This window comes from Hypanus sabinus, chromosome 19 (genome assembly GCF_030144855.1).
Source record: "Hypanus sabinus isolate sHypSab1 chromosome 19, sHypSab1.hap1, whole genome shotgun sequence".
NCBI classification, from domain to species: Eukaryota; Metazoa; Chordata; class Chondrichthyes; order Myliobatiformes; family Dasyatidae; genus Hypanus; species Hypanus sabinus.
Genome location: NC_082724.1, coordinates 71,651,629 through 71,678,802, shown reverse-complemented (window position 1 = coordinate 71,678,802; position 27,174 = coordinate 71,651,629). Strand labels below are relative to the sequence as shown.

General features: G+C 41.1%; 1 protein-coding gene across 4 annotated transcripts in view; it reads right to left on the bottom strand.

The window, feature by feature from the left end:
- Positions 1-27,174, bottom strand: part of LOC132378043 (kelch domain-containing protein 8B-like) — a 179,215-nt gene that overhangs the window by 113,229 nt on the left and 38,812 nt on the right. For 3 of the 4 annotated variants that reach the window (XM_059944687.1, XM_059944691.1, XM_059944688.1), the window contains exon 3: positions 26,179-26,403. In XM_059944687.1, coding sequence (XP_059800670.1) covers positions 26,179-26,403 — 225 coding nt within the window. Of the gene's footprint in view, positions 1-1,500; positions 3,048-26,178; positions 26,404-27,174 lie in introns of those variants that run through there. The other variant, XM_059944689.1, reaches the window with a different exon arrangement.

Genomic DNA, 27,174 nt, shown 5'->3' with positions numbered 1-27,174 from the left:
GGTGAAGAGTAATAAAATATGGCAGGAGACGGGGGGAAAAAGTTAGAGTGAAAATCACTTAAGTGTTCTTGTAAGATAAAATTATAACTGATGTGTTAAATTTAGATAAACTAGCATTGAAACAAGCTCTTCTGCACACTGTCCTCACCAACTAGCAGGTCTCTACTTACACTAATCCCATTTTTCATTCTCTGCATGTTCCCATCAGCACTCCCCAAGACTCATAAACCTGTCTACCTGGCAGGTTGGAGGAAACAGGAGCACCCTGAGGAAACTAGTCAGAGGGAAAACTTGGAAATTAGTCATAGAGCAATAGAGCGATACAGTACTTCAGCCTAACAAGTCCATGCTGACCACAGCAGCTTCTAAGCTAGTCCCAATGTCTCCTCTCGTCCCGATTCCACACAGCCAGCATCAATGGTCAGGATAGAACATGGCCACTGAAGCTGTGAGACAGCATCTTTACTGCACTAACTCCTATCAATACACTGTGCAATAGTTGGCTGTAAGAGGGAGGATGGGAGGATGAATACAGGGCCCTGCTGGAGGACTTTGTCAAGTGGTGCAAGCTGAATCATCTGCAGCTCAACATCAGTAAGACAAAGGAGATGGTGATGGACTTTAGGAAGACTAAGCCTGCACTGCTCCCTGTTACCATTGATGGTGAGAGTGGATGTGGTAAGGACCTACAAATACCTGGGGGTGCACCTGAATGTCAGACTTGAGCGGAGCAACAACACAGAGTCTGTGTACAAGAAGGGCCAGAGTCATCTCAAGTTCCTGAGGAGATTGAGGTCCTTTGAAGTATACAGGTCTCTCCTTCATGTGTTCTACCATTGTGCTGTCGCTAGTACAATCTTCTATGTGGTGGTGTACTGGGGCAATGACATCAACACGGGTGATGCCAACAGGCTCAATAAACTGGCTCTGTTGTAGGAGTCAAACTGCACACACTGGAGGCTGCAGTAGAACAAAGGGCACCACAGAAAATCCTGGCAATTCCGGACAATGTTTCTCACACACTGCACCTTGACTGAATAGAGAAGCACTTTTAGTAATAGACTGAGGCAACTACGCTGCTCCAAAGAGCTCTATATGAGGTCATTCTTACCCTTGGCCACTAGGCTCTATAATGAGTCAACCTATAGCCGGAGAAGTTATGACCCCTCCTGTTAAACTGTTTGTTATAACTTTTTAAAAAAAAAATTCTGACCTCTCTTCAAATTTCAGCATATCTGTGTATCTGTAATGCTATTGTGATACTGTAATTTCCTTTGGGATCAATGAAGTATCTATCTATCTATCTGCTTATCTATCATTTGACCACAATAAAGAGACAGAAAGGATATATGATCATGCATTGAAAACAGAATTGAAAAGACTGATAATGGTATGAAAACACTGCATCCTCAGCTATATTAAACCATTTTATTGGAACTTGCACATTATAAGTAATTTCTCCAAACCAATTTTATCTGTGAATTGTTGATTTAAATTTAAAATTTCCTCATAGATTTTCAGTTAAGAATCACATAGGTAGTTTGTAAAACAAAATAAAATTCACAATCCTAAATCTATTTGATACTCTGATGTCCCATTATAAATGCAGTATAATTGTTCAGCCAATTACTTCATTTGACTCTTATTAAGATATTCAGAACAAGCAATTAGAAATGTCAAGATTATGAATCATACGATGCTTGGAACATTACTTAGTAAAACTAAGGCAAAATTTTTATTATAAACATTGCTGTTATAAGAGAAATGCACGTTATTACTTGAACAAGGAATCAGAATTGGATCTGTTATCACTGACAAATATAGTGAAATGAGTTGTTTTGTGGCAGCAGTACAGAGTAATACATAAATTGTAGTATAAATTATAGTACAGAAGATTCTGGTTAATTAGACCATCAGTTAGTTGGGGGAGCCATTTATTTGGGACAAGTCTTAAATAACAAAAACTAATCAAAATAGCCGGGATTTCCCTTGTTTAATTGTGGCACCACACCAATTTATTGGGACAGAATTCTGTTCTTAAACATTTTCCAACTAGCGTCAGTTGCTCGCAAATCATGTGGCTGTTAGACACTACACCATGTTTAGAACAAACAGTTTTTAAATAGCGTCAGTTTCATGTGTTTGTGTTCAAAAAGCAGTGATTTTTCTCACAGATAGTTGTCAAGAAATAAACAGTAAGACAATTTAAATTGTTTTGCTCAGGCCCACAAATGCCAGAAATGGCTGGGAATTGCACATGAAATGATTTTGTTACTTCAGCGAGTTAAGAATTATGAAGTATTTCAGGGTATTGACCATCATCTTGAATGTTACGGTAAAAATGAAGTTTTGGAGGATGAAATCATTGAAAGTACTGATTGAAGGCAGTCTACTCTCTGTGCCAGGTGTCTGTGTAATACCACGTGACAAATAAACTCTGTAATGTTCATGCATCGGTCATTTTATAGTGAGTGAGTGTACTGCATATACTGCCCCTTCCCAAGCATTCCATTAGGCGTAAGCAATCAATTGTGTGCTGAAGATTGAATGCAAGCCTTTACAAGTCAAAGGCAGATTCAGTGCGCAATACTATAAGAGAATATCTTGCAGATTCTCAGAATTTTCAACTAAACACACTTGCATGTTTTTTAATGTAATATCCCTTTTTACTCTACATAAAATGATATTCACATTAAATTTAACCTACTCTCACAGAAGTCACCTGGCTCACTTGCTTAATGTCTGTATTTGTTGAAAAGTAGGCGTTGAACCTGAGCGTACAAAGTCAATTATTGTTTTGTTGTCTCCATCCTCTTCCTGTCCTGCCAGATCTCTTTCCTGGACAGTGGTGAAAATGACATGTCCACCAAGTCAATGTTTATTGCATCTAACTTTACAAATACTGCCACGGACAGGGTAAGTCTGCACTTCAGTGGCCTGGACTGTGACTCCCACTGAATCAGATGAGATTTCTTTCGTGCACTCAACAGTTGTTTCCATGGCTACCAGCATCCAGAACAAAGCGTCAGCATCATCATTTTCTTTTCCTGGGCAATAACAGACAGTGAAGATGAAATCGGCAACTCATCTATATCCAGTTATATTCAACTTTGCTGCAAACAGAACGTACATGAGGGGGTTGTTGTCACAGTAAACTGTGAATGTCAGGACATAGTACAGGTAATCCCTAAATTTTCCAGTAATTGTCCACTTCTAGGGAAATTCTAGGCAGTTTCTAGAGTAGGTTACATGGTTGGCACAAACAACATTGTGGGCTGAAGGGACTGTAATGTGCTTTAGATTTCTGTGTTTCTATGTTTCAAGACAAGGAATTCCAATTTCCTGTGATGTGGGTGGTAGTCGTTTTTTCTACATCCGTCAATGCTTGAACTATGGGCTATTACTCTCAATTTGCCATCTTGCTTTTAATACAACCCCTGACTGGAGGCATCACTGTGGAGAATGGATAGTTGTTCACAGTCTGGGAATCCCAGTGAAGGCGTCTCTATCTAAGTGATTGGTTTGCAAGAGGACACAAAGCTCCTCTCCCTGTCTGCCTTTGTAATGCTACCCCGACCGAGCTGATTTTGGTCACTGTCATCCCTGTGTTTTAACAGGTCATAGAGGTGGTCGGGATTTTGAGAGCAATCTTTAATGTACTGTTGATAGTAGCTTAATAGACCCGTAATCTTTCTCAGTTCTTCCACTGTGTTTGGCCTCTTTTCTTTCAGTGCTAAATCATAGAATTCCCTCCCTAACAGCACTGTGAGTGTACCTACACCTCAAGAACTCCAGCGGTTCAAAAAGGCATCACCACCTTCTCAAGGGCAACTAGGGATGGACAATAGATGCTAGCTTAGCTGGTGACGCCCACATCTATAAATAATAAAAGAAGCTGCTCCTAAATTCTTGCACTTGTGGGAAGGGCTGCCATTCAGGAATAGTTTTCCTATTCAGGTCCCTATAGTCAATAGAGAGTCCCTATAGTCCATCTTTCTTTCTGAGGCACACAATTGGTGAGGCGTAAGGTGAGGGTTAGATTTCTTGATCCACCTTTGGATGAGTAAGTTATGCAAGCAATCCTTCACTTTGTTGTAGAGGGGTTTTAGAACTGGGATATAAGAGTGGGCAACTGGTTCATCATCTTTGAAAGAGATGCTCAGCTGCAAAACTTTGGTATATCCAACATCACTGTCTGATTTTGAAAAAGCGTGACTTTCTTCTCATAGATTCTGCTTCATGATCTGCTGCTAGGTGGCTCACATTGACTGGGGGATCCCATAAATCAGAGTCAAGCTCATCCATATCATTCTTTATTTGATGTCAAATAGCAAGGTTGGATACAGCACCTTCTCACACAGTGACAGGGAACTCAAGCTTAACTGGTTGCAACGTGCTGAGTACTGCCTTCTCAGTAAGCAGGACGTCATGGACTGTTCTGTTGTGCACGTCAATGTATGGACGTGGCCCTCTCTGGAGTGGTACAAATGTTTCACACAGTTCAAGGCCTTCTGCTCATTTCTGGTTCAAAGAACATTATTTTGTCTTCCCTCACAAATGGAGACTGTGCATAGCATTGAACTTGTGCTGCTGTATGTTCGGGTACATTAACTCTCTCCCTGGTTGCCTTTACTCGATACTCACAGGGACTCTCAATGCAAATCAGACTGATCAATGCCTTGATTTTGCTTCTCTTAAGGCTAAGGAATGCAGCTCCTACAGTTTCATATAAAGGTTCTCCTTCTCTGTCTTTCAGACTTCTCTCATCATTCTCCATTATAATCTGTTCAGTCAGTTTGAATCCAATGATGGGTGGGGCAAGGGTCAACCTTTCAGAACTAGAACTGGTATGATCAATTCTTTTGCACCAGGCGAAGCTAATGTGAAAGTGATCTCACAACCCCACCCCACACATGGCATTGGCTGTCACCAGCTCTAATGCCTCAGGTGACTCTACTGCCTCCAAAACATCCCTCAGTTTAACTCCAGGTAAGTGCCTAGTTTTATACCGCTCGACTATGATGCACACTTGTGAACTTGGGTCCCATATCACTGCACCCAATGTCCCTGTAAGCTGCAGTCTACGAGGCACTGTCTGCCCACCAGTGAAGTTACAGGCAAAAGAAGATAATCATTATGCAATCATTATATAATTTAAAAAGATTTTAACCAATTCTAAGATCTTCTGTCGGGACTATGAATTTCAGTGTCTTGCAACCGTGGTGAACTACATATACCTGTCTTGTCACACCCCCCCCCCCCCCTGCTGACTGCTCCTGTGGCTCCTCCCACAGACTGTGCCTCCTTCCATGGACCCCGGTATAAAGGCGATTGGAGACACAGCCCCGGCCTCGATCTCCAGGATGTAGAGTGGTGGTCAATTGCTGCTTGTTCTTTCTTCCAGCCAATAAAAGCCTATATCTCGCCTCATGTCTCCCAGAGTTATTGATGGTGCATCAGCCACTCAATGTACAAAGCACTGTTGTTAGTTACCAGTACAAATGATAGTATCTCTAGAGTACAGGAGGAGGTGATTTGGCCCATTACATCTATGAACAGTTTCACCCTCCAGTTCTCAACTGAGCTGCAATGGTTCATTCACTGGCAAGATGCTTCAAACATATTCAGACATTTTCCTGGATAAAAATGGCATTAGGGGATACGGTGAGCGAGCAGGTAAGTGGACAAGAGGCTAGGTTTAGATCAGCCATGTGATCTTCTGGGCTAGTTTTCGATAGCCTGGATGGGTCGGAGAGGAATTTTCCAGATTTCATCTCCTCAATTGGCAAATCGTTTTTTTTTCCCCCCGGATGATCACAAGGGTTTGGGCGGGATGAATAATAAAATAAAATGGGCGGCATGGTGCCCTGTTGGTTGGCACTGTTGCCTTGTGGGATTCAGTGATAACTAGAGTTAAGATTGGATCAGCCATGATCTTATTGAATGGCAGAGCAGGCTTGAGGGGCCGATTGGCCTACTCCTGCTCCTATCTCTTATGTTCTTATGTTAAATGTCTTCAGAATTTGTGGAAAAGTCAACTCACAGTATTGATTTCTAAGTAAGTGGATTTAGGACTTAAGCAACCAGTCAAAAAAGTGACCCAGTCTCCAGATATGGCCAACTCTGATGAAGAAATTGTGCTGAACCAATGGATCTACACTGCTATTGAGAGGTTCATTTTAAAGACTGCCCAAGGGGACTGTGGATTCTAAAAGCTGCATTAGGACAGCATTTCTAGAATTTCATGGATTAAATAGGCATCCTTATATAAACTTCAAATTCATCAAATGAAATATCTGCATTTATTGATGATATGTAGGGAACAATGTGAAGATATTTTTGTGAATGTGAAGGTCATTTTTTTTCACAGGGAAAACTCTATCCATGGTCTCCAGTGAAATTGCATTGAGAGTACTATGTGGAAACAATTGGTATTCTTGCTGGTATTTCAGGTTAATGTGATTGGAAATTACAATATGTTTGAGAATTAAGGCATTTTATAGCAGAAAAAGGTGGTTGTGAGGCAGAAGATATTGCAAAATTGCAAGTACAGTGAAACTCATAACCTCTTCTTTATATCTCAACTGTGAAGTAAAGACGTCCTTATCTTTGGTTTTCTGAAACCTTGAAAGAACGATTAGGATCCAGAAGCTAATGGATTTTCTCTTCAGAGAAAACATAGACCAATGGGTTTTAGTCCAAAGTACCAAAGATTATACATGTTCTTAACCCAGAACAAAAATCTCAGAGGTATAATAAACAGCTATAATTGATTAATCAATCACTGCATCGTCTCTTTAATTGCTTTCAGTTTATACCATGCAGTCATTCAAGCAAAGATTTACTGCAACGTCTAATGAATCAGGGCTTGTTTCTTTCTCATTAGGTAATGCACAGATCTGCAAAGCAGAAACTTGGTTCAACTGTGTTGTACAAACCGTAAATCAAGCATTTCTCAAAAACCTAACTGAAACTAATAAGATCATTGTGCAAACCTCTGTTTGATATTTGTGGCAGTAGGTGGCTTAGAGAAGAGATATTACTTGCTAAAAGTTAAAACTGTCAAGCTACCCTCAACCCTCTATCTAACCCCTCCTCCAGCCTCTGTGCAGATGAATAAGTTTCAGTTCCAGCAAAGGATCTTCAGCCTGAAACACAATCTCCATTTACACTTTCCACAGTTGCAGAATCAGAATCACCATATGTGTTGTGAAATTTCTTAACTTAGCCGCGTCAATAAAATGCAGTACATGATCACATAGAAAAATACATAAGTAAATCAATTACAGGAAGAATACATATGTATGCTAAATAGTACAAAACAGAAATTTTAAAGAAGTGAGGTGGTGTTCATGGGTTCAATGTTCATTTAGGAATCGGATGGCAGAGGGGAAGAAGCTGTTACTGAATCACTGAGTGTGTGCCTTTGGACTTCTGTACCTCCTTCCAGACAGCAGCAATGAGAAGAGGGCATATCTTGGATGATGGGGCTACAATAATGCATGCCACATTTCTGAGACACTGCTCCTTGAAGATATCTTGGGTACTATAGAAGCTTGTACCTAAGATGGAACTGACTAACTTTACAAATTTCTGTGGCTTCTTTCGATCGTGTGCAGTAACCAACACCCCCCCCCCACCGCCCCCAATACCAGACAGTGAAGCAGCCTGTCAGGATGCTCTCCACGGTACACCTGTAGAAATTTTCAAGTGTTTTAGCCTGTGTTACTGAGTATTTCCAACATCTCCTGTTTTCACTTTGCTTGTTACAATATGAACAGGTTTTCAAAAATGCTGCTACATATATACCCTAGTTATTCTCATTGCTGCAGATTAAATTTGCCACTAGTATTCAAATAAAGATCCAAAATGATCTTCTAGTTACTGGTAATGATAGCACAAAATGGAATGAGTCCAAATTTAGGTGGAATCTTGCCAGAATGAATCAGAGTCCTATTTCTGGATGCCTGCCAGCTTAGACCAGCAAAACATCAAATGGAAATGCTGGTTGCTGTGTTTACTTGGATAAAGTATATTTTAACTTGGTAAAGGGTCCATAGGAATTCAGGCCAATAGACCCATCCAACAGTAAATTAAATATTAAGTAAGTACAAACCAAACGGCAGTACAATTTGGAAAAAGGCCAGTCATCCTGACTATGGGGGAGAAAATTTACAAAGGACTGAATCAAACCAAATCAATTACAGAGCCTTAAAATGCAGTACGATGTATCAATCAAATGGACAATGCAGCCGCATGGGGTAAAGCAAGAGATCAATGTTACCCACTGGGAAATTTAATTGCAAGTTAATAAATAAAGCTCTAATTTTTGAAGTATAAATATTCATAACTCCACCTTCGTTTACACAGCTGAACATCAGCAGGCAGTTAGAATGTTCTCTCTCTCAGTTACCAACATAGAACATTGAAGTGTAGAGTACAGGAACAGACCCTTGGGCCGATGGTTTTGTGCCAAACCAATTAGATTGGTAATTGAATGCCCAATTAAAGTAATCTCTTCTGCTTATACTCTATCCAATATCTCTCCATTCTCTGCATATTCTGAAGCAGCTAAAGGTACCACAGTAGTGTAGCACTTAGCACAATGCCTTTAAAGCTAGGGCATCAGAGTACCAAGTTCAATTTGTAAGGAGTTGTATGTCCTCCCTGTGGACTGTGTGGGTTTCCCCCTGGGTTCAGCAGTTTCCTCCCACAATCCAAAAATGTACTGAGTTATAGTAAATTATCCCATGATTGTGTTAGGGTTAAATTGTCAGGGGTTCCTGAGCAATGTGGTTCGAAGGGCCAAGAGGACTTATTCTGCGTTGCATCTCTAAATAAATAAAATTCCTGTATCATAATCACCTCCACAATATTAGTTATCTTAACCCTGGGAAAAGGATACCAGCTGCCTGCTTTATCTATGCCTCTTGTAAATCTTATAAACTTTTATTAGATCTTGCCGCAGTCTTGTTACTCCAGAGAAAACAACCCAAGTTTGTTCAACCACTATTTATAGTACATTCATTCTAATATAGGCACAATCGCAGTGAACTTCTGAGGCTTTTCAAAAGTCTCTAGATCCTCCCTATAATGGTATGTTGTGTCCAGAAATTAATGGAATATTTCAAAGGCAACCTAACCAGTTTCATAAAGCTGCAACATAACTTCCTTTCTCCTGAACTCAAGACCTCAATTAAAAAAAGCAAGTATGCCATGAAGCTCCTTTATCATGCTATCAACCTGTAGAGCTACACTGAGGGAGTTAACCCTTTATGTATCAGCACTCCCAAGGCTCTTGCAATTAAATGTGTAATGTCCTTTACATTTGATCTCTCACAATGCAACTGCAACACCTAACACTTGGCAGGAAGAAATTTTATCTGGCATTTCTCTGCCCATACCTGTACGTGATCCATTTCCTGCTGTATCCTTTTACACTCTTCACATTGCCGCCAATCTTGGTATTATCTGTGACCTTACCAGCCCATCTAGCTAAGTCATTTTCTTATGTCACAAACAGCAGAACACTGTGGAGCACTACTAGTCATGGACCTCAGGACACAGTAAGTCCCATTAATAACTATGCTTTTTTTTTCCATGGGCAAGCTAACTCTTTATCCAAATGGCCAAGTCACCATGGAGCCCGTGCACCTTTTGGATTAGCATACAACATGTCAAACAACAGCTTAGCAAGAACTGAGTTTTACCTTTCACTCTATTTGAATTTGGTGACCTATTTCCTGGATCTTATTCACTATTATTTCCAAATTTCCACATCAGAAAGTATTTATAAAAATATCCTTAATTAGAGGATGCAATTTATAAATAAAATTGAATTTATGAAGAATTTTTGACGATATTCATACAAGTTGCACCAAAAGGACAATTCTTCTTGATTGCCAAGTTCAGGAACAATAATTGGGAGCGTAGTTCCTAGAATTACTGAATCTACTCTGGGATGAGACCGATGTCAATGTCTGTTTTCAGTGCACGGGGAAGCCACACATGACACCTGGGAGATAATTTGTGATTGGCAGCTTTATTTGCATGACAATTACAAAGTTAATTTGCATAGGGACTGCCATAAAACTTTCAACTGTTCCCCTGACAGCATTGTCACTGCTCCCCTACAGCTATCTTTATTTTGCCTCGAGATCTGTAGAATCCTGTGCTCGTTGCACACAATCTCTGTGCATCTTTATTTGCCCAATAACCTACTATTCTATATATTGTCTGCTGGTTTTGGGGGTGGGGCTATGGATAGGGAACAACACAAAACTGGGATAGGGAAAACTAATGAGTGAAATTTAAAGAGTAATCAAAAATGGGTCTCAGCAAGATTTGCACAGGGATTTAGAGTTAACACATGGCAGGATCCTGATGGAAGGATAAAGATACATTCAGGCATGAATCTGCTGACAAGTGATGGTACAGCCCAGGATTCAGCCTTCTCTTTGACAGCTACTGAAAACTGAAAGGATATTCTGTTTAAGAGGAGGTTTTTTCTTTTGCCTACATTGCACTCAACTATTGACCTACTTCCTTTGGAGTTTGCGAAGATTCGGCATGACATCGAAAACTCTGACAAACTTGTATAGCTGTGTAGTGCAGAGTATATTGACTTGCCACTTCACAGCCTGGTACAGAAACACCAATGTCCTTTAACAGAGAATCCTACAGAGAGTAGTTTGTGCAGCCCAGTCCATCACTGTTAAAGCCCTCCAATTGAGCACATCCACATGAATGTAGCATCCATCATCATAGACTTCCACCTCCCGGGTCAAGCTCTTGTCTCACTGCTGCCATCAGGAAGAAGGTACAGGAGCTTCAGGACTCACATTGCCAGATCTAGAAACAGTTATCACCCCTCAACCATCAGGCTCTTGAACCAAAGGGGATAACTTCACTCAACTTCACTTGCCCCATCACTGAACTGTTCCCACAACCTATGGATTCACCTTTAAGGACTCTTCATCTCAAGTTCTCAGTATTGTTATATTGTTATTATTTTTCCTATTATTTATTTTTATTTTTGTAATTGCACAGTTTGTTGTTCTTTTTGCACATTGGTTGTTTTGTCTGTCCTGGTGGGTGTGGTCTTTCATTGACTCTACTGTCCTTTTTGTATATACTGTGAATGCCTGCAAGAAAATGAATCTCAGGGTTGTATATGGTGACATATATGTACTTCGATAATGAATTTACTTTGAACTATTTAGGAAACTCATCAGTTCTGCATCCACCCAGTCAATCCCCTTAAGAATTTCATGCATTTAGATAATAAAACCATAAGACATAGGAACAGAATTAGGTCATTTGGTCCATTGAGTATCCTTTGCCATTCAATTATGGCTCATTTAGTTTTCCTCTCAACTTCATTCTTCTGCCTTCTCCCTATAATCTTTGATGCCCTTACTAGGCTGAACAAGTTAGGTCTTTATTCTTTGGAAAAGGCTGAACAAGTTAGGTCTTTATTCTTTGGAAAAGGCTGAACAATTTAGGTCTTTATTCTTTGGAGCGTAGAAGGTTGAGGGGGGATTTGATAGAGGTATTTAAAATTATGAGGGGAATAGATCGAGTTGACGTGGATAGGCTTTTTCCATTGACAGTAGGGGAGATTCAAACAAGAGGACATGATTTGAGAGTTATGGGGCAAAAGTTTAAGGGTGACACGAGGGGGAATTTCTTTACTCAGAGAGTGGTAGCTGTGTGGAATGAGCTTCCAGTAGAAGTGGTAGAGGCAGGTTTGGTATTGTCATTTAAAGTAAAATTGCATAAGTATATGGACAGGAAGGGAGGGTTAGGGGCTGAGTGCGAGCCAGTGGGACTAGGTGAGAGTAAGCATTGGCATGGACTAGAAGGGCCGAGATGGCCTGTTTCTGTGCTGTAATTGTTATATGGTTATATGGTTACTAATCAAGAACCTATCAATTTCCATTTTAAATATCCCCAATGACGTGGCCTCCACAGAAAAGAAATTTCCACTCATCTCTGTTCTATTCTGAGGCTGAGGCTTCTGGTCCTAGGCTCTGCCACTATTGATGTCAACCTCTTCTAAACTCAAGGCTTAATTTTTCCTTGTGTGACAAACATGCCATCTCAGGAGTCAATCTGATAATCCTTCACTGCTTTCCTTAGGAAGGAAAGCCAGACCCATAGACAATATTCCAAGTTATAAGTCTCAGGTCCTTTCACAATAACGGCTAATGTACCAGGTGCCCTTCTAATTGGTTTCTATACCTGCATATCAACTTTCAGAGATTCAAGGTGATTAATGTCTTTCTGAACACCAACACCTCTCAATCACTCAGCATTGAAACAGCTTCTCCTCTGCCCTCAGACGGACTATGAGCACTACCTCGCTGGTTTGCTCTCTTTTTGCAAGGCTTACAGCATATTTTTATACATTTCTTATTGCAACTTGTAGTATTTTTATGTATTATCATGTACTGCTGCCACAAAACAACAACTTTCATGACATTTGTCATAATAAAACTGATTCTGATTAAGAAAATCCCCACCTTTCTATCTTCATACCAAAATGAATGAGCTCACATCTTTCCACATTATAGTTCACCTGCTAAGCCCTTGTCCATTCACTCTCCATTGTCTATCATTACAACTTGCACTTCTACCTGGTCTTGTATGCAACTTGACTACAAACTTGAATATATTACATTTGATCTCTGCATCCAAATCACTGAGACAGATTGTGAGCAGCTGGGGCCCTGGCACCTATTCCTGAGGCATCCCACTGGTCATAGTTTCCCACTCTAAAATGTTCCAGTCATTGTATGTTCTGACCTTTAATTATGAAGGCTACATTGATATATTATACAAAATATTGTGAACTCTTAATTTGCTTAATAAACGTTTACATGGCTTTTTAGACCATGAGACATAGGAGCCTCTCAGCCATAGAGTCTGCTCCGCCATTCCATCACGGCCTATTTATTATCCCTCTCAGTCCCTTTCTTAATATTTAGTCAATACATCATATCAACTGGTTTGTATTTATTCTGATTGAGATAATCCTGAATAAAAATCAGACTTGACAAGCATGATTTCTCTTTTGTAAATCTATGTTGAAACTGCCCAGTTCTAGTATTATTTTTCAAGTGAAATTTTACCACTTCCTTAATAATACAGTTCAAAGTAATTTTATAATCAAAGTACGTATAATGTCACCATATAATATCCTGAGATTCCTTTTCTTACAGGCATTCACATTAGAACAAAAAATTACAATTGAATCTATGAAGAGCTACAGAATGACGGACAACCAATGTGCAAAAGAAGACAAACCGTGGAAACACAGGAAAAAACAAATAATAGTAAATGAATAATACTGAGAACATGTGATGTAAAGTCCTTAAAAGTGAGTCCATAGTTTGTGGAATCGGTTCAGTGTTGGGGGTGAGTGAAGTTATCCATTGGTTCAGGAACCTGGCAGTTGAGGGGTAATAGCTGTTCCTGAACCTGGTTGTGGAATAGTTTGCAGTATATTCCCCACTTTATCCTTTGTTATATTATTTCTTGTGCCTTTCACTGTGAAGCATTTATAGAATCGCTCCCTTCTTATTAGAAAGAATCGAACTGCTGAATTAATTTGCATGTAGTGTCTGCTCAACTCCAGCCAAGAGAGGGCCAGAACAGAATTTAAATTAACTTTCTGCATCACTAACGAATTAAGGCTTTATTTTAATATCACTTTGGTAACTCAGGTGAAAATGCATTCCATCAGTCACAGCTTAACTCCACTTGGTTCATTTATAACTGTTTATATTGCTGGCAGCAGAGACAGAAAAGACTTTTGAGGAGTACAAGTGAGTGCACTCCTTGTTACTATGCACTGTGGCAAACACTGGGGGCCTGTTAATCAAACAAACATGTACAAGATACTCTAGAGCAATCTCTGATCCTTGTGCTGAAACGTTTTCTTAGTTTTGTTGAAAAACATTGTGATCCAATAAACCATGCAGATTGATTGTAAAAATCATAAACGCAAGATTTTCCTGATGCTGGTAATTTAGAACAACATACTTAAAATGTTGGGAGGAACTGAGCAAATTAAACAGCATCTATGGAGAGGAATAAACAATTTCTGTTTTGTCCTGAGACCTTTCATCTGGATTGGAAAGAGAAGGGACAGAACTGAGAATAAAAAGCTGGGGGTGGGGGAGGAGCAAGAAGTTACTGGAAGTTAGAGAAATGGATGTTCATGCCATTAGGTTGGAGGCTACAAAATGGAACATGAGGTGTTGCTCTTCCGACCTGAGTTTGGATCTAGCATGACTGACATATCAGAATGGGAATGGAAAGTTGAATTGAAATGGGTGGCCAGCAGGAGATCCTGTCTCTTGTGGCAGATGGGTGAAGCTGGTCAACAAAATGGATCCCAATTTGGGTTATTGTAGAGGAGGCCAAACTGGGAGCACTGGATACAATAGATATTCCTGATAGACTTGCAGGTGAAGTTTCATCTCTCCTGGAAGGACTCTTTGGGCTGAATGTTGGTGAGGGTCAAGTGTAGCACTTGTCATGGTCACTGGGATAAATGCCAGCAGGGAGATCAATGGGGAGGGACAAGTTACATAGAGAGTATTTCCTACAGAAAGCAGAGGGAAAAGGGAAGGGGAAGTTTTGAGACTAAGCACTCTGACAGGTGTTGGGTAATTAAATGAGGGCTGGATTTCCCCAGTAAATAGTAGGCCCTGGAGAGTGATGAGGTGACTGAGAGGTTCCAGTAGATAGTTCCCTGAAAGTGGCGATACAGGTACACAGGGTAGTAAAGAAATGTTTGGTGCACTACCTTCATTGGTCAGGGAATTCTGTACAAGTGTTGGATTTTCATGTTACAGATGTAAAAGGTGTCAGTACTTGGAGAAATGTTTACAGTCTGGTTACCCTGCTGTAGGAAGGATGCTGTCAAGCTGGAAATGGTGTAAAAAAGATTCAGGAGGATGTAACTGGAACTGGCGGGGCAATGCTGGAGGGGCTTGAGTTACCAGGAGAGACTAGGTAGACTGGGGCATGTTTTCCTGGAGCCTTGGAGATTGAAGGATGACCTTACAGAGATACATAAAATCATGAGGCATTGACACTGTTTGAGAAGTCTCATCACGTCACCAAAGACTCTGACAATGCAGAGCCTTCTGACTGGTTGCCTAGTATTGAGGCTCCAGAGCAAGAGGTAACTCAGCCAGTTCCATCATGGGCACTAGCTTCCACACCTTGGACAGCATCTTCACAAGACAGCTCCTCGAGGAGGCGGCAGCTACCATTAAGGACCCTCGCCATCTGGGACATGCTCTCCTCTTGTTATTTGCATCCAGGAGGAAATACAGGAAGCTGAGGACTCACAGTCAACAATTCAAAAACTGCTTCTTCTTTCTGTTTTGCCTTTGGATTTCTGATTAGTACATGAACCCATGAACACTTTGTGTCTCGTACTCAGTAGTCAGTTCTGTAAGTTACAGTAATCTTACTTCTTTGTACTGTACTCCTGCCAGAAAACAACGCATGTCATGCCGCGTGAGTCAGTGGAAATGTTCTTTTGCTTGGGGTAGGAGAGTCAAAAGCTAGAGGGCATCAGTTGCAGTTGTAAGGGGTCTTGAGGGACAGAATGTAGTGGTACATGAAACAGGCTGTCAGAGGTGGGTAAAATCACATCGATAGGAAAGGTTTCGAGGATGATCAGCCAAACACAGAAAAATGGGACTAACTCAGGTAGGCAACTTGGTCAACATGGACAAGTTAGGCCAATGGGCCTGTTTTAGACCAGTAAATTTTATAAATCTAACTTGTAAAGCATAAAACAATTGTAAGGACAGTCTATAATGTGTTTTTTTTCTTCATATTTTTTTTACTTGTTTTATCGACTTAATTTAAATTGTTGTTTATAAAGGCTTTCTTGTTCCAAGACCACCTTGTTTTACCTTAGGACAGGGGTTTCCAAACATTTTTATGCCACGGCCTAATACTATTAAGTAAGCGCGTTATGTTTTGTAACTTCCAAAATATTAAACTAATTCAAAGGCAGACATGAGAGTCCAAAGTATAGGTCTGACTTGGTGTTTACTCGAAGCGAGGTGCACACATATCACTCGGTAGCTATATGGTTTTTACAGCTATATAGCACCCTGGTCTGACCCCCTTGGAGTACTGTGTTCAGTTCTGGTCACCTCACTACGGGAAGGATGTGGAAAGGGTGAAGAGGAGATTTATAAGGATGTTGCCTGGATTGGGGAGCATGTAACGATGTGCTACACACAGCGCTGAAATAACGACACACAGTCGGTAAGCTGTTTTGAGACTAGTTTATTCAAACTTCGCGGCGCTGGCATTTAAATCCCTAGCGCTCGCCCTCTCCGGGTGGAAATGACATCAGAGGTGCATTATCAAAGTCTCCCCCCGCTCACTGGCTATTTGTGAGCCGGTTCACCTACACAGAAAGTAGGTCGCCACATAACCGCCCCCCCCCCCCAGAACTGGCGATACACCCCACAATGTCCACAGTCTGGGTCGGACTCTGTTTGGGAGGTCTGCCTCTGCGCCGCGGTGCCTGAACCTCAACCAACTGCGCCAAGTCTACATGGGCTGGTTTGAGTTGGTCCACCATGACAAACTCCTCTTTCCCCCCAATGTCCAGAATGTACGTGGACCCATTGTTGTTGATCACCTTGAATGGCCCCTCGTATGGCCGCTGTAGCTGTGCTCGGTGTCCACCCCTTCGTACAAACACAAACTTACAGTTCTGCAGGTCTTTGGGTACATGGGTTGGGGTCCGTCCATTCTGTGAAGTCGGTACGGGGGCCAGGTTGCCGAGCCTTTCGCGTAGCCTGTCCAGGACTGCTGTGAGTTCTTCCTCTTGCCCCCATGAGGCTGGTATGTACTCTCCTGGGATGGCCAAGGGCACGCCGTACACCAACTCAGCCGACGAGGCGTGCACATCCTCTTTTGGCGCTGTGCGAATTCCGAGCTGGACCCAGGGAAGCTCGTCCACCCAGTTAGGTCCTCTCAGGTGGGCCATGAGAGCAGACTTCAAGTGACGGTGGAAGTGTTCCACCAGTCCGTTCGACTGTGGGTGGTAGGCAGTAGTGTGGTGTAGCTGCGTTCCCAACAGGCTGGCCACGGCCGACCACAGGCTGGAGGTGAACTGGGCGCCTCTGTCGGAGGTAATGTGGGCCGGTACCCAGGTTGCGATCAGTGCTCAGGCGCAGGAATCGGCAGATGTGTCGGTGAGCAGGACCGTCTCTGGCCACCTCGTAAACCAGTCTACCATAGTTAGGAAGTACCGCGCTCCTTGGGACACTGGTAGGGGGCCCACAATATCCACATGAATGTGGTCGAACCTCCAGTGGGTGGGTTCGAACTGCTGCGGCGGGGCTTTAGTGTGCTGCTGCACCTTGGCTGTTTGGCACTGCGCGCACGTTCTGGCCCATTCACTGACCTGCTTGCGAAGTCTGTGCCACACGAGCTTGCTGGAGACCAGCCGGATGGTTGTCCTGATAGATGGGTGCTCCAAACCGTGTATGGAGTCGAAAACTCGCCGCCTCCAGGCTGCCGGGACGATGGGGCGAGGTTGGCCGGTAGCCACGTCGCACAGGAGGGTCCTATCACCTGGGCCTCCGAGAAAGTCTTGCAGCTGCAAACCCGAGACTCAGAGCATGTGACGTGGCTGCACCTATACCTAAGGCGAGGCATCACGGACAAGCTTCACTGGACAATGTGGATCATAACGTGTGAGTACAGTGTCTGATGTCACCATTTCCTTTGTCTTTTTAAAAACCATCTTACACAGCTTTGTCCAATGCTATTTCTTCCTGATCTGTAGTAATGAGGTCAAGGGGCCGAGCACAATAGCTAGATTTGACAGGAACCCGTTATATTAATTGTCAAATCCTAAAAAGAACCACAACTGTGACACATCCTTTGGCCTTGGGGCATCCACCACTGCTTGAAATTTCTCAGCACACTTGTGTAAACCTTGTGCGTTAATTGTGTGAGCACAGCAGGTGATGCATGGTTTAAAGAATTCAGACTTGTTGTGTCATGGTCTGAGCTCAAAATCTTCTTATCTTAACACTGTTTCTAGTCCTGACAAAGGGTCTCGGCCCGAAATGTCGACAGTGCTTCTTCCTATCAATGCTGCCTGGCCTGCTGTGTTCCACCAGCATTCTGTGTGTGTTGTTGTTTGAGATCTGAAGATGTTCTTTGTCATCTTCTGTAGCAACGATGATATCAACACTGAGAGCCTGGGCAGCCAGGCAGCACCTGGTCTGAAGCTTTCTGCCAGAATGCAGGTGCAGGTATTACTCTAAAAGTAAGTCAATTGTAGCAACAAAGCCCTTTGTAAGTGTTCATGTTGAGAAACACTTTGGAATCTTCTTCCATCTCCATCTGAGGCCTGGTAGGCCTCAACAACATCCATTTTGCTGAAGTGTTTCCCTCCAGAAAGGATTTTACAAAGATATTCCCAATCCAGGGCAGGCTTACTTTCAGTACACATTAAAATCATTTATTTTCATTACTGGGTTGATGGTGACCTTAAAATCACCACAGATCCTGACAGACCCATTCTTCTTGGCTACTGGGATCACTGGTGTTGGCCATGGGCTTCAATCAGCCTTGGAAAAAATCCCTTCATCTTCCATGTGACCTGTGATCTAGCTCACTGGCTACTTTATCACAGATGGTATAAGGAACCAGATGGACTTTGTTAAACTTGGGTGGGGCATTTTCATTTAACACAATTTTATCAATATGATTGAGTTTTCCAATGCCATCCTTGAACACTGCTGTGGAGTCATTAAGTATATTTCTTAGTTGCTTTCGTATATCTTTATTACAAGGAATATGGCATGCAAATGGTTAATAGATTTCCAATCAAGTTGTGATTGTCTCAGCCAATCATTGCCCCACAATGCAAGTCCTTCTGTTTTTACCACATACAAGCTCAATGTGGCTTGTTGGTTGTGTATTTCACTGTTACAAATGCCATTCTCACAGGAGTTATTTTTTCTTCGGTATACGTTCTCAGTTGGATATCTGCCGGCTTCAGCTTGATATTTTTGAAAAGCCATTCAATCATATTTTGTGGATTGCCTGAAGCAGCCAAGCCAATACCCAATTCCACTTTAAATAATTTGCCATTCAGTTCTGGGTAAGCCATAATATTTGTCTATTGTTAATTTTCACAATATAAGTTTCAAGGCTACACAGTCCTGAGTCACTCTCATTATATTTTTCATCAGCAGTATGCAGATTAGAGCTCATTTTGAAACTGCAACATGATTTTTGCTTTTTTTCTCTTCCCTGTGCAGTCTATTTACTTTTGTCTGCCCGACATGCTTTGCACACGTCCTATTTATTTCCATTTTCTGCAAGTTTTGCCCTTAAACCTGCATTAGTCTTGTGTATGTCAGCCTTGCCACAATGGTAACACAATTTGTTTAGCCTTACCGAATTCTATTTAGACATTACAATTTTGTTCATGCTCACTTTCATTCTTAACAGCTACTCAATTGCGTCTCTGTCTGTGGTTTCCATTGAAACAGTGATTTCAAATGTTCTTTTAAATGTAAGAAGTGCTTCAGTTAGAAGCCATTTTTGAATGCTTTCTTGTAAGATTCTAGAAACAGAATGATAGCTTTACTGTGTCATTAAGATCATTACCGACCTGACAAGGCTTAGACAATCATTTCAATTCAACCACATACCGTTAAATGGACTCCCCTTCCTTTTGATACTGCTTATGAAACCTACAGTGTTCTGCAATCAAGAATAGTTTTGGTTCTAAATGTTCCTGCATTACTTTGATAATATCAGCAAAGATCATATCTAATGGTGTAGTTGGAGCAGTCAAACTTCAAAGCAAACTGTATGCCTTCAAACTGAATGCACTCAGCAAAATTGGTACTTGCTTCTCATAGGCTATTTCATTTGCTTCAAATTACTGTTTCATTTGCTCAGCATATAAAATCCAGTTATCCGTTGTGTAATCAGAAGTGTCTACCTTTACAATGTAACTAGCCATTTCTGCTCCTTTTTGTCATTATTATCACCTGGTACTCACTGTATATGAACCCATGAAGTTTTCTGTTTTCTGACTTTGTTTTGAAATTGGATCGTGTCTCCTCTTCTGAAGAACATGTACTGTCCTGCCTTTTTTGCCAGCTCAACTGTATATACCCATGCTGGGCTGTGCTTTTGTTAAGTTTGAACATCTCGCTGTGCTTCAACAGATTGATAGCTATCTCGGGTGTGTTTTTAAAATAACTCATTGCCAACGTTAGGTTTTGTACCTTGGTGTTTACTTTAAGTGAGGCAAATGTAGTGCAATGATATATGCAATTTGTGCATTTGTACATGTAACCTGTAATGAATTATTAACGTGAACAAGAATGCTTAATCATACAATATATAAATATATATATTTAAGATTACTCAAATATTATTGTAATATGAAATATACAACAAAGGGCTCCACGGATGGCAGGTTGGGAACCCCTGTCTTGGGGGAGGCATTCACGAAGTGGGCCATACTCTCAGTAAATTAATTAATCCAAAGTACAGGTAACAGATTAATTGATTGATTGAATGATTGATTTATTTGTCTTATTGTTTGTTTATTTACTATATTTATTGAGATACAGCGCGTAACAGGCCCGTCTGCCCCTTTGAGCCAAACTGCCCATCAACCCCTGATTTAATCCTAGCCTAATCACAGGACAATTTACAATGACAAATTAATCTACCAATTGGTACGTCCTTGGACTGTGGGAAGAAACCAGAGGGCTCAGAAGAAACCCAGGCATTCACGGGGAGAACGTGGACGCTCCAGCGGTGGAAATTGAACTCAGGCTGCTTGTACTCTAAAGTGCCGTGCTAACCACTACACCACCGTGCCAACTTAGAATGATACTTCTTAATACATTTGGAAGAGGAATGAAATGTATTTGAAAGACTGGGCAACTTCTGTTCCTTTGTAACGTTTCAATATAGTGATTAATACTATTTTCAGGTAGCAGAATTACTTTGCATTTATTATGAAAATAAGCTCTCCATGTAATCACATGGAAAGAACTGAGGATAAGCTTTTAGAAATTCAACACACTAGCTTTTGTTTTGATACAAATGAATGAATGACCTTTTATCCTGTTCAATTTAGTAAGTGCAATTAGAAGCAGAGCCTGCTAGAAACTGAACAAAATATTATTGGATGTGACATGTCCAACAATCTGTGTAATCTCCTCACCACTCTTGATGACTGGAGATTATACATAATCTCACACCTTACTATTCTTAGTAACAAGAATTGTAAAGTGCATTACTGATAAAAGAGAGATTTTTTGTAGCTTGGTGTTAGCTGTTCTGTCTTGATGTAGTCAAATGCAAATTCTTTGAGTGGCTTATGCACAGCTGGTGGGAAGGAAAATGAGGCAGAGGGAGGAACTGTCTTAACCCCAGTAGAAAAACCGTGACAAAGCAAGTCAGAATCAGAATCAGGTTTATTTTCACCGGCATGTGTCATGAAATTTGATAACTTAGCAGCGGCAGTTCAATGAAATACATAATATAGAAGGAGAAAAAAAAACTAACTAAATAAATAAATAAATTACAGTATATGTATATTGAATAGATTAAAGATCATGCAGAAAACAGAAATAATATGTTTTTGAAAAGTGAGATAGTGTTCACGGGTTCAATGTCCATGGGGGTCATACTTGACTTGCAAGACATATTTGGTTTTCTGGTACAGACCTGGGTCACCAGACATGAATGCCACAGATCTAGCCTTCAGCAGATGACGTATCTCCTGGTTCATCCAGAGCTTTTGGATTGGGAATGTACAGTAAGTCTTTGTAGGCACACACTCATCCACACAGGTTTTAATGAAGTCAGTAACAACTGCAGCATACTCATCCAGGTTCGAAGATGAATCCCTGAATACAATTCAGTCCACCGATTCAAAGCAGTCCTGTAGGCGCTCCTGTGCTTCCCCTGTCCAAACCTTGGTCCTCACTACTGGTGCTGCAGTCCTCAGTCTCCGCCTATACTCAGGGAGTAGAAGTACAGCCAGGTGATCAGACTTCCCGAAGTGAGGGCGTGGAATAGCATGGTAGACATTCTTGATGGTGGTGTAACAATGGTCCGGTGTGTTGCTTCCTCTAGTATTGCAAGTAATCTGTTGATGGTAGTTGCCTAATGACTTTTTTCAGACTGGTCTGGTTAAAATCCCCCAAACGATGGTGAAGGTGCTACGGTGCGCTGTTTCGTGCATGTTGATCCCATTGCTCAGATCATCTAAAGCCTGATTGACAGCGGCTTGAGGAGGAATGTATACCGCTACCAAAATGATCCCGGAAATCTCCCGCAGTAGGTAAAAAAGACAGCACTGAACTGCTAGATATTCTAGGTCTGGTGAGCAGAATTGGGACAGCACTGATATATTTGTGCACCAAGAAGAGTTAATCATGAGGCATACTCCTCCACCTCTGCTTTTGAGAGACTCCATAGATTTTCTGGTGTAGTCTGTTTTGTCATATGCTTTTGTGATATCATTCTGGGGGAACGTTGTCTCATTTTTTAACTGCATTGCATTTGTGGTTTCTAAATGACAATAAACTGAATCTGAATCTGAATTTTTGTGTGCGAGAACAATTGATGTGAGAGCGGCTGAGGAGTTAAGATAAAGTGATAGTGGTAATATATCAGTCCCTGGACAGTCTGATTTTTCATGAAAATAAAGAATAAAAACTGCCTCCTTTCTGAACAGGCTTCTTTCCATTATCCCATAAAAAGAAAATCGACGAATCACATTTGAACACAACCCCCCACCCCCCGGACATCCTTGTTCTCAAATGATACACTGAAGTTGAATCAGTTGAAATTCTGATTGGTGTTGTCAGTGGCAACCATGTTATAGTAAAGGGGCAGCTGCAAAATGGACATTTAAGAAAGACCAGATTAGTGTGAATAAGGGAAGGCCAAGTATCTCAGTCCTCCTGAGTATCAGGGCAAGATTATATAAGGAGGCACAAGGACACTGGATTATAGAACTAAAAGTCTGCAGATCAAACAATATCTGTGGGTGCACTGAGACCCTGCATCAGGAACAAGAGTGTAAAGGAAGTTTGTCAGTATAAAGTTGGCAGAGGGAGGGATGAGACAGAGGTTAGTACATGATAGATGGAACCAGGAGAGGGGGGCAATGGTGGGCAATGGACCCAGGTGAGTGGAGGGGAAGGGGACAGTAGAGACAAAGGCCAGAAGGCGATAGGTGGAACCAGATAGGGGAGGGATGATGGGCAGATGGAAACAGATAAGGAAGGGAAGCCCAGAGAGAAGAAATGCAGGTGGACAGGTGTGCGGGTGACAGGCAGAATAAATTAGGACCCATTTGTACCACTGAAAGTAACAGCAAAAATGATAATAATGATGTATTCCTGCAACTATTCTTGGCTATATTGACTGCATACCCATTGACAATTTGGGCTTCCACTACTCATTATTTCTTCTTCAAATTCAAGGTAAAACCTCCGATCATTACAACATTAAACAGTATTTTGCAGCTTTAATAAAGAACATTCTAGCTTTTCCTCCTAAAGCTTTAAAATTTTGCTTTAGTTCCAAAAATAATTGCTCAGTGTAAGTCTCTATATGACACAGAGCATTTGACTACTGCTGGGAGGAAGGCAGAGAAAAACTCATTTACATTCCATCGCTTACAGCAAGATCAACTAATGAAACTGCCAGAACATAGATGTGGTGATACAGTTTATATTCAGGGAGTTAATCTGAAGTCTATTGCTGTTGTAATATGGGAAACGTTACAGGAGAAGAGAATACAATGATCAAGCTGAGTGCATTTCCCACTCATTGCATAATTCCAATGAGACTTTAATTGATAATATGAATATTCTATTCTGACAATAATCATAACTGTAAAATAATACACTATGGTATAAGTTAACACAGAGCGGCATAGTGGTTAGCACATCATTTTACAGCTCTGCCGTAAGATCAGGGTTCAATTCCTGCCGCTGTCTGTGAGGAGTTTTTACATGTGGGTTTTCTCTGGGATTCTCCCACGTTTGGGTTAGTGAGTTAAGGGGAAGCTATGATGTTGCCAGATGTACGGTGACACTTGCCCAATACAATCTCCACTGACTTGATTTGATGCAAACAACACATTTCACTGTATATTTTGATGTTTTGATGTACAAGTGACAAATAAAGCTAATCTTAATTTTATCAGTACCTACGTTGAGACGTGTCTTAGTTTACTTAATACAGTGCTAACCAAGTTGACAGGATGCAAACAGCGGGGTGACCCGTGTTCATGGCCTTCAATTATTTATGTTTTGGATTAATAACCTGGAGCACAGGGCAAATGAATGGTATCCAAGTTTGCTGATGACACAGAAATATGCACATTGCAAGAAATGACTGAAAAAAGGACATTGACAGACTAGGTTCATGAGCAACATCTTGGCAAATGGAGAATAAAAAGTCAAAAGGCTGACCATTATCCCAATGGGGAGAGATTATAGTGAAGGCATTGTTTTGGGATCCTGTACATCAATCACAAAATGTTAGCAGGCGGCTGCAGAAAATGATTTAGAGGACAAAAGGCTTTATTGTAAAGCTATTTGAGTTTAGAAATAGGGAAGTACAATTACAATTGTACTGTGTATTAAAGAGACCACACTTGGGAGTAGTGTGCACGGTCTTCATTTTATTTTCATTTGAGATAACAGTGCAGATCAGGCCCTTCTGGCCCAAGAAGCCACACCGCCCAGCCTAATCACAGGACAATTTACAACGAACAATTAACCGACTAGCCGGTGTGTCTTTGGAATGTGTGAGGAAACCAGAGCACCAAGTGGGAACCCATACGCTCACATGGAGGGATGTACAAACTCTTTTCAGGCAGTATCAGAATTTTTGGTCCCCTTTTATAAGAAGGGATATTGTTGTATTGGAAGAAGTTCAAAATGCATTCACCAGACTAAATCCTGAAATGAGAGGGTTGATAGTTTTAAAAAGTTTAATCTGTGTTCGTTGGAACTTGAAATAATGAAGGGTGACCTTTCTGAAATGTAAGAAACATCAAGGAGATTGACAGCTTGGTGAGGTGTTTCTAGTGGGTGGAGACACTCAAATGAAGAATCCTAGATAGAGGTAATGGGCAGATTATTTAAGGCGAAGATATGGAGACATTTCCTCTTGCAGAAGCTGGTGATTCAAAGGCAGAAAGGGATAGGTAGAAATTTCTTATTGCAGCGGGTAGTGAATCTCTAGAATCTATACCCTGGAGAGTTGTGGAGGCTGTATCATTGGAAATATTTAAAGTGAAGTTATATAGATTTTGGGTTTTAAGGGCAGTGAGCACCTGGCACAGATGAGGAGCTGCAGCCAAGGGCAGATAAGTCATGATGTTAAATGTTAAGTACAGGCTTAGGGGCCGAGTGGTTCATTCTTGTTCCTATTTTCATGTGTTCTTGTGAAGTTGATATTTCTGACAAAATTTGTAAAGGTAAATCTTGCCAATTACATCTAATAATCTTTTTATCTATTGTGCTAAATTTAATTAAGTTAAATATTGTAACCCAAGTAACCAAGGAAACATTTCACCAGAAATGCTCCAATGATTATTCACAGATGTCTTAAATATCCAAAAAATGTTCTTTGCTGATTACTGAAATTACCCTTGGCACTTGCTGCCTTCTTAGGAGCAGCAAACTAATTAATGACATTGATGCAAAAGCCTGAATATCATAAAACTCTCAGCATGAGCGATACGCAATCACATAGATATGGAATGATATTATTTGTGCTCACTGTCTTAAATTGTTCACTGATTCCCATGGGCCTTTGTCAATTACTTCTGAATAAGCAAGTTGGAGGCCAGATCCTCTTTACCTCTCTCCTATTACATTATATTGAAATGCCAGTGTTTTGACATAGATGTCTGAATTAGCACTTCAGTGAAAGGAAGCTGATACCAAAAAAAAGAGAAAGAAGGTAAAAGCAGAAGAATCAAGCCTGTTGATCTTAGGAACAAGATGAACAAATCACCAGAAGAGCCTGAAGGCCTGCACTTTCCTCAACTACATCAAAATTTACAGTTAATCATCAAATAAATAAGAGATAAAATAGTTGAGTTACCTTGTTCCATGTCAAATTCTTCCACCGTATTTACAAAGTGTGGCCTGGAATAGAAGTTGTGAGGGCCTGGTTGCTGTAGGCCGCCCATGCTGTAGAAGCATTTCTCGGTCATGGCACAGTTAGCGAATGCACGGCGGCTGGGAATACTGGCGTACTTCGTCCAGCTCTTTGTTTCCAGGTCTAAGGCCTCAAAGGCAGTCACTGGCAGTTTACCTTGTCTTCCTCCTGACAAAACAGCAAAACATTATTATTTGTGGATTGTATTTGGACAATGTGGTTTTAGTGCTCAGAACACTGTCAAAGAAACAGTTTAGTTTTTGCTTTCAGTAACCTTCACAAATATCTGAAGATATATAACAGCGCAGAAGTCCAAGCTTGAGATTTGAACACAGCAATGCAAGATCTACAAGGAGGCTCCAAAATGGCACAGATTTAGGCTACAGGCCTAGATCAGCTGCTAACCTGAGTCATCCTTGGTATTAAGGAGCTTCAGCCTGCCTTGTTTTCAATCCAGTGGTCAGTATGGTTGGATGATGATGACAGGAGTGTTCTTTTGCAATCTGGAGATAGGAGGAATAATCCCCATCATTCTGGGTACACATGACTTCAGGAAAATGTAATGAAACTAATCTCTCAATATGCACTGGGGTGTGTGGGTTAGCAAGGTTACATGATCTGTTAGTGATCATACAGATCTGGAAGGAGAACAAGCTTTCCTTCCACCTCAACAGCACTTACTAGGTCAGGTGTGAGAGAGAATAAGGCCAGCAGTGTTACGTGAATGATACTGAAAGTGTAAACCTTAACACGTGGAACAAGCCTGAAGAGTTTGTTCTTTATTCTAACCAATTATTAACATGGTACAAAAAGCAAAAGCACAGCATCAGCAATCACAATCGGGGTTCAAATCTTGCTGCTGCCTGTGACCACGTGGGTTTCCTCCAGGTGTTCTGGATTCCTCACACATACCAAAGACGGATCTTTAGGGTTAGTGAG